The 13,922-nt window shown below is 38.5% G+C and overlaps 1 protein-coding gene across 2 annotated transcripts in view; it reads left to right on the forward strand.

Moving 5' to 3' along the window:
• The first annotated feature begins 539 nt into the window (after window positions 1-539).
• Window positions 540-13,922, forward strand: part of frem2a (FRAS1 related extracellular matrix 2a) — a 67,220-nt gene continuing 53,837 nt past the window's right edge. For both annotated transcript variants that reach the window (XM_058411072.1, XM_058411073.1), the window contains exons 1-2: window positions 540-5,678; window positions 7,932-8,021. In XM_058411072.1, coding sequence (XP_058267055.1) covers window positions 698-5,678; window positions 7,932-8,021 — 5,071 coding nt within the window. In that variant the 5' untranslated portion in view covers window positions 540-697. The remainder of the gene's footprint in view (window positions 5,679-7,931; window positions 8,022-13,922) is intronic.

Here is a 13,922-nt window from a genome sequence, read left to right on the forward strand (position 1 = left end):
CGTTGAATGGGAAAAGTAACGCTGAAAATTCAGTGTAGGCTTAGTGACGTTTATAACGGTGCATCTACAATAAATATATATATATATATAAATCCGTGGGTCTAGACCTACTGGTCTGATAGCTTCAATTCACATCAATACATTTTTAAAGGAAGACAGAAAACACCAAAGAGCAATCTAGAGAAATGTCCCCAGCCCTGATAGTCCTGGGGTAGTGTTTACCCTGCTCTGACACAGTCACTTCAACAAGGCAAGGGCTGCTAATTAGCTGGTTAGTTGGATTATGTGTATTGGGAGCACTAAAAAGTGCAGATTCTGGAAACTGGAGGATATTGCAGGATCAGGTACGGGAATCTGTGATCCTGGAGGATCAGGTCAAAAACATCCCGGTGGGTGTGTCCTCCCTGTTCCCGCGTCTCACTCACATAGGCTTATCCAATAGAATCGGTCGATGGGCGTGTCGTGCCTACTCACGCTTCTCATACCTCCAGTCGCACCAAGTTAAAACTCGGTGCGCGCGCCAGTGGCGTGAGAATGTCGCGGCTGCTAACGGAGGCGCGCGCTCGGGGTTTTACAAACTTTTACTAAGCCGTTTTCTTTCCAGACGTGGATTTTATGAGAGGAGTCATTCGCTGAAGCGTGAGGTCCTTTTTGAATGAATCAGGCGCATCTCCTGTGAATGGTCACAGGCTGAAACATGATGGAACTCTATCTGTGGCTTATTCTCTTGCCCTCAGTGGCAGGTAGTTATGGACGCCACGCTAGCGGTCACGGACTGTCGTACGCGCACAGAGCAGAGCTCTCAGAGGACTCGATACTTGTAGCGAACAACAGGATACGAGTTCCCTTCGGCAGGTCGGTTTTCATTGATCCCATTAATGATCTGGTGACTGAAGTGCAGCCGGGAGACAGGTGCAGCTTAATAGTGTTGGATAATGATCCGCTGTCCCAAAGACCGGGGCATCTTTCTCCCAAAAGGTTCCCGTGTGAATTCGGACCTAATGATGTGAAATACTCGCATTTGGGCTCCAGGAGCCCCGCCGAAGATAGAGTGAGACTGCAGCTCAGGTACGACACTCAAACTGAAACCGTTATCATACCGTTCATGCTGGAGATAGAGGTCCTTTTCACACAGTTGGAGATAGTTACTAAAAATATGCCTCTCACTGTAGATAAACTCCATGGCATTAGCAATTCAATTGACAGAAGAATACTGGAATTTACATATGATAGAAACTCTGAGCAGTGTGAGGTCACATCATTGGCTGCCAGCAGTGCACTGCCTAGATATGGTGAACTCGCTGATAAGACTAAGTTAGAGAAAATGATGGACTGTGATGCCTTTCTCCTAGCAGATATTCACTACAAGCACACTTCTATACACAAGTCCCCAAACCGAGACTATGTTCCAATGGTTGTGGAGCTGAGAAACAAAGAAAATAATTTACTAAAGCAAGAATTCTTTCATATCATGATACGCATAAGAGAAGGGCTGCAAAACCGTCCTCCCAAACCTAGCTTTGTGGCTATGATGATGATGGAAATCGATCAGTTTGTCATGACTGCTTTAACTTCGGACATGTTAGCTGCGGAGGACACGGAATCTGATCCTGATGATCTTATCTTCAACATCACCACCCCTTTCTCTTTCGAAGAAGGTTACATTGTGAGTACTGATGATAGAAATTTACCAATAACATCTTTTTATCAGCGAGATATAAAGGATCTGAAGATAGCGTACAAGCCCCCATCTATGGACTCGGACACAGAGAGAATATTTCAGATTGAGTTTGAAGTTTTGGACACGGATGGTGGAGTTTCGGAACCTTTTGCTTTTATGATTGTTATTAAGCCCATGAACACATTTGCACCAGTGGTGACTAAGAACACAGGGCAGCTTCTGTACGAGGGTCAATCTAGACCTCTGTTCACTCAGAACAATTTAGAAATCAGTGATGAAGATAACCTGGATAGTGTCAGAATCACTGTTGTAAATGGTCTCCGTCATGGTGATCTCACCATTCTTGGCTCCAGCACAAAGTATTTCACACCAGCTGATCTGCAAGTTGGTATTGTTGTCTACCAGCATGATGGCAGTGACACATACAGTGATAACATAATTTTTCGAATGACAGATGGCAAGAATGAGGTGGAGTTTTTGTTCCCTATTACAATTGTTCCAACTGATGATGAACCCCCCATTATAAATGCCAACACAGGACTGGTGGTATTTAAAAACCAAATGATTCCCATTTCACCTCTAATGCTTAGCGCAGCAGACATTGACTCGGAAGATTCCACTGTTAAGTTCACTATTGAACCTCCACTCTCAACTATTGGAGAAGTACTGCTAAGGCAATCTGAGGCTCCAGAAGATCCATCCTCATGGAAATTTAATACAGAAGATGGGTTATATGAGAAAACTGTGACAGAGTGGCTACAGAAAGACATTACAGATGGAAAACTCTTCTACAGACACACAGGGCCCCACATCACTGAAACAGTCACTGATCAGTTTATCTTTAAAGCTCAGGATGATGCTGATCCTCCCAACCAATCAGATGAGAACACATTCGTCATTAGGATTCACCCGATTGACGATGTTCCGCCTGTACTTTTTCCTGGCACGTCTTTACAGATGACAGTCCATGAGTATCAATTGACTAGTTTTAACAAGAATGTCCTTCATTACACTGATTTGGATTCTGATGACAGAGATCTGAAATACACAATAACCCAGCCACCAGCTGACACAGATGAAGGCCATCCGGTCACATTTGGTTCGGTAGTTTTAACAGATCACCCTGAGACTGAGGTAAGAGAGTTCACTCAAGCACAAGTGAACCATCATAAGATTTCCTACAGCCCACCAGACATTGAGGTTGGCATCACAGCCCATGTCGCACAGTTCCATTTCTTAGTTGAAGACACTGCTGGAAACAGTGCAAAGGGAATCTTCACCATATTGGTGCAACCTGTTAATAACAAGCCTCCAGAGATAATGAACACTGGTTTCACAGTTATTGAGCGAGGTATGCATATACTAACAAATGCTGAGCTTGATGCTGCTGATGTTGATACAGATAGTAAACAGATTTCTTTTACTTTAATTCAGAGTCCACAACATGGTCAGGTCCAGCTTAGCTTTGCTGATTTAATTAAAGGGAATACTTTTAGCCTACTGGATATATCAGAGGGCAGAATTTCTTATGTCCACAATGGAGATGAGACAACCAGCGATGCTTTTAAACTGGATGTCAGTGATGGTGTCCATATTGTACCAATTTCAGTAAGAATAGTAGTGAAACCAGTTGATGATGAAATGCCAATTCTGACTCTCCCAGCGGGAACTCTTGGCTCTCACCTGTCTGTGTTGGAAAATGGTGCTACTGAAATCACAGTCAGCGTAATTCAGGGGAAAGATGAAGACACAGATGACCTCAGGTTGACCTTTATTGTTGAGGATGCCCCTGCATATGGGGAGATCCTGCTGAATGGAATACCTTCCAACATGTTCACCCAAGCTGATATAATCAACGGTTTGGTGACGTATACCCACACGAGTGGTGAGATTGGGCTTTCTTCAAAACAGGACCGTTTTAACTTAACCCTCAATGACATGTCTGATGAGTGGGCTTTTGGAGGAAATAAAATCACTGGAGTATCTGTTCATTTTACCATTCTCCCAGTGGATAACCAGGCTCCTGTGGTAACAGTGGTTCCTATGTTTAATGTCACGGAGGGAGACAAAAACGTAATTGGAGGCCGCCACATAACTGTTGAGGATGCTGACACACTCATTGAAGAAATCTTGTGTACTATCATTATTCAGCCAAATTCAGGTTATATAGAGAACATCTCTCCAGCTCCAGGTTCTGAGAAGTCCAGGTCTGGCAAAGCTATTAGTGCTTTCAGTATTAGTGATATCAATGAAGGCCACATCCGCTATGTCCAAAGCATACATAAAGGAGTTGAACCAGTAGAAGATAGATTCATATTCAGATGCTCCGATGGTGTTAACTTCTCAGGGAGACAAGTTTTCCCAATTGTAATCATCCCAACCAATGATGAGAAGCCAGAAATATTTATGAGAGAGTTTGTAGTGATGGAGGGCATGAACGTCATCATTGACACGCCCCTTCTGAATGGAGTTGATGCTGATATTCCAGTTGAAGCTTTGACTTTCATCATTTCAAAACCACCCAAGCATGGTTTTATTCTTGACCAGATGATCACTGGCTCTCTCCCAGTTACTAACTTTACCTTAGAGCAAATCAAGGAAGCTTCTAGCATTATTTATGAGCATGATGACTCTGAGAGCACAGAAGACAAATTTAATGTTATTCTCACAGATGGAAAACATAATGTAGAAGGTACTGTTATGATCATGATTATTGCTGTTGATGATGAGACTCCAAGATTGGCCATTAATGATGGTTTGGAAATTGAAATTGGAGAGACAAAAGAAATAAATAATAAGATTCTGAAGGCAACTGATTTAGACTCAGAAGACAGCTCACTTACATTTATAATTCGGCATGGTCCAGGTCAGGGAATTCTAAAGAGGAAAACAGAACATGGGTCTTTTAAGAACATCACAGTTGGGATGAACTTCACACAGATGGAACTGGACCTGGGTCTTGTTTTCTATACTCACAACGGACAGGAAGGTATTCGTGACCTTATAAAATTTGATGTAACAGACGGTAGTAATCCACTCATTGACAGGTATTTCTACATCACTGTGAGCAACATCGACAGGGTATTTCCTGAAGTTGTTAGCAAAGGAGTATCTCTGAAAGAAGGAGGAAGTGTGATGCTTACCACTGACCTACTTAGTACAAGTGATCTCAACAGCCCAGATGAAAACCTGGTCTTCACTATCACCAGAGCCCCTGTTAGGGGACATCTGGAAAGCACTGATACTCCCGGGATGCCCATTGTGTCCTTCACTCAACTTCAGCTGGCTGGAAGTAAAATCTACTACATCCACACTTCAGATGATGAAATAAAGATGGACAGTTTTGAGTTCGAGGTCACTGATGGATATAACCCTGTTTTCCGCACCTTCCGTGTATCAATAGTTGACGTTGACAACAAAAAACCTGTGCTGACGGTACATGAGCTCCAGGTATCAGAAGGGCAATCTAAACTTATCACACCATTTGAGTTGACTGTAGAGGATCAGGATACGGCAGAGGAATTCCTGAAGTTCACTGTCACTCAGTTGCCTATCCATGGTAAACTGCTCTTCAACAACAGCCGTCCAGTTACCTCCTTCACAAAGCAAGACCTAAATGAAAACCTAATCAGTTACAAACATGATGGTACAGAGTCCTATCAGGACAGCTTTTCTTTTACTGTCACTGACGGAACACACACTGATTTCTATGTATTTCCTGACACAGTGTTAGAAACTCACAGGCCTCAAATCATGAAAATCACTATTTCATCGATAGACAATGGTGTTCCCCAAATCGTGGTGAACAAAGGTGTTCAAACGTTGAAAGTCTTGCCAACGACCCACCTAGGCTATGCTATCACCAGAAAAGTGCTAAAGGCAGAAGACCGAGACAGCAGCCCAGAGACCCTGGTTTTTCACATCACCACCCAACCAGAGCATGGCTACCTGATCAACCTTCAGAAAGGGAATGAGTCCATCAATAGATTTACTCAAGGTAACATATTTACAGCATGTTATTGTCCTGCTTGCATTTTTTTTGTCTCACTATATTTGTGAAAAAAGACACGATGCCTTATGCAAACCTTGTTTATACTTGATGTGCCGGCATACCCAAGACCCAGGTTTGCTCTTTTTACGAGAAAAAGAGGTATGGCTTGTAAGAATTGCAGAGAGTTCTAACTAGAGATTCTTCAACTAAATTTTCTTAAACTTGTTCCCTAGACATAATATTGGTAGCCAGTTCAGTTTTAATACAAGACTTGTACATGTGTACATTCTAAAAATGAGCATTTGTACAATCACATTTTCATATAATTGATGATCGTTTGCAAGTTTAACGCTTATTCTGTAAACCCTTATAGGCAAATGCCTTAATGAAAATGGAACATTAACCTTTAACCATTAACAACACTGAAGTGTCTGAGTGTCAGCCGTAGGCTTAAGTACTTGATGCAACAATTGGAGCATTTACTTATGTTAATAATTAATTAAGCATACTTTCCTTTAGAACATCTCTACATTCCAGCATTGGGATCTTAGTGTTTTTCTTTTTAGACTATCAATCAAATAAATGGACAAAGAAAAATGATAAATACGTTAAATGTTTGAAATATGCTGCCCGCAAGGAGCCTTTCATTATCTTCTCCATTTATTATTCTATTTAGCCTCAGTAAGAAATTACACATTAAGTTCTTACAGAAAATGATCATTACATAATAGACAGTACAAACGCACACACTTTAAATAGTTAACCATTTTCACCGCTGAAGCTTTTGCACATCTTCTCAACAAGCTCTATGGGAATGCTTTCATTATTAAAAATATATTTGTGTAAAGAAATAACCTCATACACGTGCATTAACTGAGCTGTTTATGTTTCTCTTAGAAACAGATTTCAGCCATAAACTTTTATCAGAATGTTTTTTTCCAAATACCGTAGGGTCCAAAAGTCTGAGACCACATTGAAAATCTGAGGGAAAACTATTCAATATTCAAGATGTTGCCCAACTCCTAGGTCCATATTTAAATTTAAGCAAGTTTATGACATTGACTATAGTAACACATTGGCACAAAAATGTCAGCTTTTCAGTGAGACTCTTCCCTACCATTTAAGCACATTTTCTTTCCCAATTGATTGAAATCATCAGATTTTGGTGGAGTCTGCATCGGCTCGTGCACACACTGTCATTAAAGCAAAAAGTGAACGTACACAACACTAAGAAATCCTGAAATTCATGTAAAGATTTCTATGATTTTACTTTCACTCAGGTTGTTGCTTATAATTTCAATGCCAAGCAGAAGCATTTCATTAGTGCTGTCAGCATTTTTGGACCCCACTGTATATTTTGACCGCTAGCGTAAATCCACTGAATGTGAATCATTTCAAATTTCAGAATAAAACTGAACCATTATTATAACCACTAAAGAATAACCAAATACCTATAAACCTGAGTGTGATAGTGTGAGAGTGTGACTCTACTGTGGGAGTATGTCTCGTGGGAAAGAGACTTGGCAAACAGTCACATCAGTGCAAACACTGAAGCAGAAAGGACAGTGGCTTTTTTTTTTTTGTAATTTACAGAGCCCTCTACTTGTGGCCTAACATGGCACTGTCACAGCCTTAGAGGCATAAAAATAAATATTTGATGATGAGACGCCATACCATCGCAATGAGAGCAGACACATTACTTACAATATGAATTGAAGCTGGCAGTGTGCATAAGAAATCATAGCGTTACGATTTTATGAAGCTTCTTCCTGTGGTATCAATAATGCAGGCCATGGGGCATGGCATCGGGTGGGACACGGAGATGCTGCTGGTATGCAATCCCAGGTATTTTCTCTCCCCAGTATTTTATTCATGCGTATTGCAGGTCACTAGCTTAATTTGAGAGATGGAGTGAAACAGATGTCAAAGAAATGTGTGCTGGAATCCTGTCTTTAAAGTTTTTGGACTCGCCTGTCATTAGAAGAGGATACACCACCAGTTCAAAGAAGGATCAACGTAACTGTCTTTACTGTTTAACAGGGTGAAAATGACTACCCCACTTTACTGTTTCTTAATGCACTGATTTGATTATCTATGTATGATAATAGGCAGGAACATTAAACCTGAGGCGATTTAGTCTGTTAAGCTTCTCTTAACTGTAGAGTGCATTAAACATTTTGTTGCTGCTTGTGGATTTTGAGTATTTTATATTTTATATATTTTTTTTAATTTTTCTGTTAATTTATTTTGTTTTCTCAGCGGACATTGATGAGCTGAATATCTGCTACGTGCTGAAACATAAGAACAATGCCACCAGTGACACCTTTCTTTTCTATGTGGAAGACAATGGTAAGTTTGCTACATGAAATTAATTAATTTACTTATTTCATTTATTTATGCGTTTATAAGTTTTTAAGGGAACCTCTAATTAAATCTTTTCACAGTCCCACAATTGTAAATATAATACATCTAAATTTACTTTAGACCTAATCATACATAAATTGTAAAGGTTTTTGTTATATTAGCTACAGGGATTGTGCAAAGCAGTTCTCATAAGGACTAAATATTCATGAACTTTCCTGTACATGAGCTTCATTTGCATGCAAACAGATGACAACAAACACGACTGTTCATATTGGCACCTGCGCTCACAATTTATCTGTTTGGATTATCTGCTTCCTCTCTAAATGAGAACAAACAAATCAGAAAGCCTAATTGGGCTTTATTGAAAGTGGCTTTTCTCCCTCTAGCAAGACCAATATTAGCCTTTTGTCTGAGTCACAAAGTCAGACAGTCAGGCTAGCTTGTTAGAACGACCCCCAGTACAAAAGAGCATTTGATATTTAAGACCAGAGGCAAGACAGTAAATAATTACAGCTTAGGTATGGGAGAAAAGACTGTTTTCCTGCCCAGGGTGACAATTACCCTGCATATTACAGGGCACATTTAGGTGGGACCTGCAAGATAAACACATACTTTTGGTATACAAAACCAGGTGGCTTAAACTCCTATTCCTATGAAAGTACTCAGTGTCACTGTCCTTTTTATTATGCCCATAGATTTTCTCATGGATTTTTAAGTGAGGATTTATAATGGCATAATTGTGAAATTGTCTCTAATTCTCCTGCAGGTTTGGAGTAATTAGTCTCGAAAACCAGCGGAAACTGTTTAAAAGTTGCTAGACGTTATTAGTTATCTTTGCTCCACTATTTTACCAGCTCTAGAGATAGATTTGTCCTTTCCTAGTAATCCCACCCCGTGGGGAAATATTTCATTTCTGTGTCTTTCCACCTAGCGAGACCTACAGGGAAAGAAATAAGAAGGTTTTAACTTTTGGTATGTTCTGAGGCTACATACTACTCCATCATGACCCATGGGTTGTTATGGGGTTCGTTTCTCTGAATGTTCAAAGATAGTCTCACTTCGCCAGGGCTGAGGGCATTTCTTTTGACAGAAGGCCCCTAACTGAATGGAAAGTTTCTCAGCTTTTTATTTCAAAGCATTGAAGCAGTACAAAAGGGCATTGGTTTATTTTATTCAGATTCATTCTCCCAGTGTCATACAGAGATGCTCTTCTTCAGACATCATGCTGTAATCTGCAGCTCAGACACTACAAACACTTGTAGTATTTTCCCATGTTGAGTTACCAAGCTAATTAGAGGGCTTTAAAGATTTTCTGCCGCTTTACAGCAGTGTGGCCCCATTGTCCTGGGAAATGTATTCTTGGCTCTGAAGCTGATTTCACAACCAATTTAACAGCCAAAGCGAATTTGAGTGACATTCAAGTCGCGTACTGGTGCGTACAAGCGTGCAGATTTACACATAACATTTACACTTTAATCAGATATCCATTGCTAGAATATGCTAGGATATAAAATGTTCAAGCCAGATAGTCCCTTTTAAATTGCATATATTGGCATGCACTGTTCCATATGCTAGATATGTAGATGTTTTATGAATTACACTCAAATAAAGAATATCAATCAAAGCATATTAGAGAACAACGTTTTCCTAATATTTAGTAAATAAAGTATATCTTTTTTCAATTTTGCATATTGGTGATTTACTGCTCGTGTAGCAAGAATGCTTCTAGGCTTGTGCCAAACTAATGTGATTAATTATTCAGTGACAACTTTCGTTGTTTACATATTTTATATACATCCACACTTGATTCTGCTTTTACCTTTCATATCCTTATAAATATTTGATTTTAATATGGAAAAAGGGATGTCTGATTTTAGATTTAAGTTAAGAAGGAATCTTTTTCTAAGGCCTTTGATGCACATGGAAAAATACCAGCAAGTGATCTCCAGTGCCAATGGTGTTTTAAACATTCATATTTGCCATTTAGTAGCAGGCAAAGACTTCAGGTTAAGTGATTTATGAATAATTAGAGTTCCATGTGGGTTTTGGGGGTCTGTGAATGGGTGTTTTCTAATGCCAGTAACACTGAGACAACAACTTTGAACATTCCTGAATGAAGAGAGGATAATAATGTAATATGTGAAACTACAGCTCAATATTGCATGGGCTTAAAATTGTGATACCTGTATATTGCACACAAAATGACCAGTGCTATGCCAACATGGCATTTGGTGCTAATGTTTTACTGGTATACTATATAGTAATATGATCATTTTAATTCAGATTAAGACATCTGTAAGTAAGATCTGTCTTACATTTTAAAATCCTATCAATTCTGTGATCTGTCTCTGTCTTACATTAAACTCTCAACAGTCCTGACATTATAGATAGTGATCACTGTCTGTCTTCTCCCTTGTCTCTGTCTCTAATAAGGAAAAGACAATGATCTCCATTTGGTTCCACAGAAGTGGTTCTTGGAGGGGATTTTTCCTTCCGTTTTCCAGAGAATGTCACTAACATACTTTACAAAGGAGTTTGGAGACTCCCTAGAGGATTAACTTTATTTGACAGTCTACTGGAAGTTATTTGCTGAATCTGAAATTGAGGCAACTCCTATGCAGTAGACTGGGATCACATTAGATACATTTTTTTCTGGGTACTGTTTTAAAGTCAGTTGTTAAAAGCAGCTTATAACAAAAGCCTAGTAACTGGGGTTGAACAAAACTTCTGTAACATAGATGTACAGGGATATGCTCAGATTGCTTTTCTGTACGACTTTTCTTCAGGGTGGTGCTCATATGCCTACCTACATGACACCAACACAGGCACTTTATATCAATTTACACACATTACCCACATAAACATATGGAATTAACTCTCATAATAAATGGATGTCAAATGAACAGATTTTGGTGACAGATTTTGGGTGGCACAAGATTGCGTTACAACAGTTTCCAGGTTGACTTACATTAGAAAGTCACTTAATGCTGCTCATGAGACCTACTGTCTCCTTCAAAACTATTGTGCACCAAAGATATTCAGTTTTGAGATCAAAATCGGGATATGAGACCAGAGTTTAGGATTTTCGCTTTTATTTCTTAGTATTTAAAAATCGATTTGTTAAACAATATAGAACATTATGTATCAGACCACCTAATTTGGTGAGCAATAAGTCTCAAAGTAAATAATACTTTTAATTATATGTGGTTGCATTTCCATTGCTTGCGATAACTGCATCAAGCCTGCGATTGATTGACATTACCACACCGATGGTTTCTTATTTTGTGACGCTTTTCCAGGATTTTACTGCATTTTCAGTTGCTGTTTGTTTCTAGGGTTTCTCCCTTCAGCCGATCATTTCTTTCTCAACACTGTGGCCTTTTCATAAGTTTAATCTTGGTTTAAAAAACGTTTGTGGCTCGTCTCTGTACTTCTTTGTGAATTCAAATCTGGCTTCCTGATTCTTATTGGTGATGAGTGGTTTGCATCTTGTGGTATATCTTCTATATTTCTGCTTTGAAAGTCTTCTTCAAATGTTGGATTGTGATACCTTCACCCCTGCCCTATGGAGGCTGTTGGTGATTCATCAGCTGGTGGTGTCATCAGCTGTTGTTGTTTTTCTTGGCCGACCTATTCGGTGTCTGTTGCTCAGTACACAAGTGATTTCTTTCTTTTTCAGGACATTCCAAATTATTGTACTGGCTATGCCCGGTGTGTGTGCAGTGTCTCTGATTGATTGCACCTTTATTCTCAGCTTCAAAGTGGCTTACTTTTTTCCCCCCATAGATAGTTCTCTGAACTTTGGCTTCTCCTTTTTACAACAAATACATTGATAAATGCAAATGATAAAACTAAAAGCTAAAAGAGTACGAGAGTAGATGTTCAGAGTTATTTATTGTTTAAACTTTAAAGTTTGTCCAAACTTACAGGACACACCTGGGTAAGAAGAAACAACCGGTAACCCAGTATTCTTGCCCGCCTAAAAAACCGGATGGTCTGATACAAAATCTGCTATCTTCCATGTCGTTTAGCAGATCTACATATAAATACAGGCATATAAAGCATGAAATTAAATGAAATTCTAAAACCTCTTATTTCATATTCATCTCTTTGGATCTCAATCCCAAATGTCTTCAGTCTACAGCAAATACAAATGAATAGTCCTTGTTGTTCCAAAAGATTTTCAGAGAGGACTGAAGTTTTTTTTTGTTGTTGTCTTTTAAGTAAAAAGCGTTCCTTACCTCAAAAATGAAAATAGTAAGAAAAGTTCCATAACACAGAAATTACACTCAAGTGTGTGAATAAAACAGAGCTGTCTTTTAAAGCCAGCCAGCATTTGCACTACTTTATCTATTCCCCCACAACCCATTCGCATTTTGCCAACTGATTAAGTCTTCAGAATACAGCGCACAGAGGACAGGAATGTACAGAGTCTATTGCACCATATTTAACAATTACAAATAGCTCCATTAGCTGCTTTGTTTTCTGTATGCCCCAAACTTATGCATCAGATAGACTGGTAGAATTGTAGAAGCTCAGACACTTCAGATGGCTCATTTAAGTCAGTGTGCAAAGGAGGGACCATTAGCAGAGTGCTCAGATTGATGCAGTAGTTGAAATTACATATTGTACATCATGATGATGTGTAAAACTGAGCAAAATCGGGAAAAACTATTTTGTGTTTAATCAACATTTATGAAAATATTCATTTGTATGTAAATGAATTGTACGTATAAATAAAGATTATACAAGTAAAAATAAAGATTATAAAACAATACATGAAACACAAGTATTTAAAATATGGTTTTAGAGAATGAAAACACCATTTTGTGACAATCTTCAGTGCCTTTGCCTGCTTTGTTCAGCAGTAAGACTATAGCTGTAACTGGTCTGGAGCATGTTCTGTGTTAGAAAAGATGCCCATGAGCACTTGCATGACTCATATATTAGACCAGTAGGTTTCTGTTTACAGTTTTACATTTTTTCCCCCTCAAGCATAGTCTTATGAAAAAAAAGGCAATTCAAATACTAAGAAAGTTTATAGTAATACAGTATATGCTATATTGTGGACATTTTCCAACAAGCACACTAATATAAAAAAACATACTTTGCATGGCAGATATATCTATATTTCCATATATTACCATGACAAAGTACAGTAAGCCCTGATTTATTAAAATACAAATATAATAAGCATTAATTTGCAATGGGATAAAGGATGGGAGCATTGCGTGTGATTTTACAAAGAATAATTGCTTTAATTACATAACATGCAAAGTAGTAGGAGGAAACAATATCGAAAAATAAATTTTACTCTTGAAAGATAAAAACCGACTAAAGGCAATGAGACAAAGAACACATTTTTTGTCAGAAGATATCATATGAATAAATTAATAAAAGGACATGAATGCACATAATAAAAGAGTGTGAAAAAATCCTGGTGGCATCAGACGTGCAAATGTGGTGAATATTTAATAAACCATTGTTTCCACGGTAATAATAAGCGATCTTATTGGGAGGGGTTCCAATCATTTTTATTTTTTAAATATAATATTGTATAACTTTGTTTTCACCCGCCAGAAACAGGCTATTAAAAATTATTTATATATTATATAAAATATTCTCTAGTTATATTAATTTGCACACATACTCGAAGTGACTTTAAGGCTTCGGAAATAAATTTGCAGATGCACAACTAACTAAATTTCATTGGCATTGCCCTGTGTTCACCACCCTTATATAGAAATGCCCCAAAGGACATAGTCAGTAACAAAAAAAAAAATGGACTAGATGTGCTGTTTTGCTCAATTGTAGTAAATCAGCAAGTGTTATTTGCATGATCTGTTATTTTGTTTGCTGTTTTTAAATGATTATACACACACAAAC

This window comes from Hemibagrus wyckioides, linkage group LG16, assembly GCF_019097595.1.
Source record: "Hemibagrus wyckioides isolate EC202008001 linkage group LG16, SWU_Hwy_1.0, whole genome shotgun sequence".
Taxonomy (NCBI): Eukaryota; Metazoa; Chordata; class Actinopteri; order Siluriformes; family Bagridae; genus Hemibagrus; species Hemibagrus wyckioides.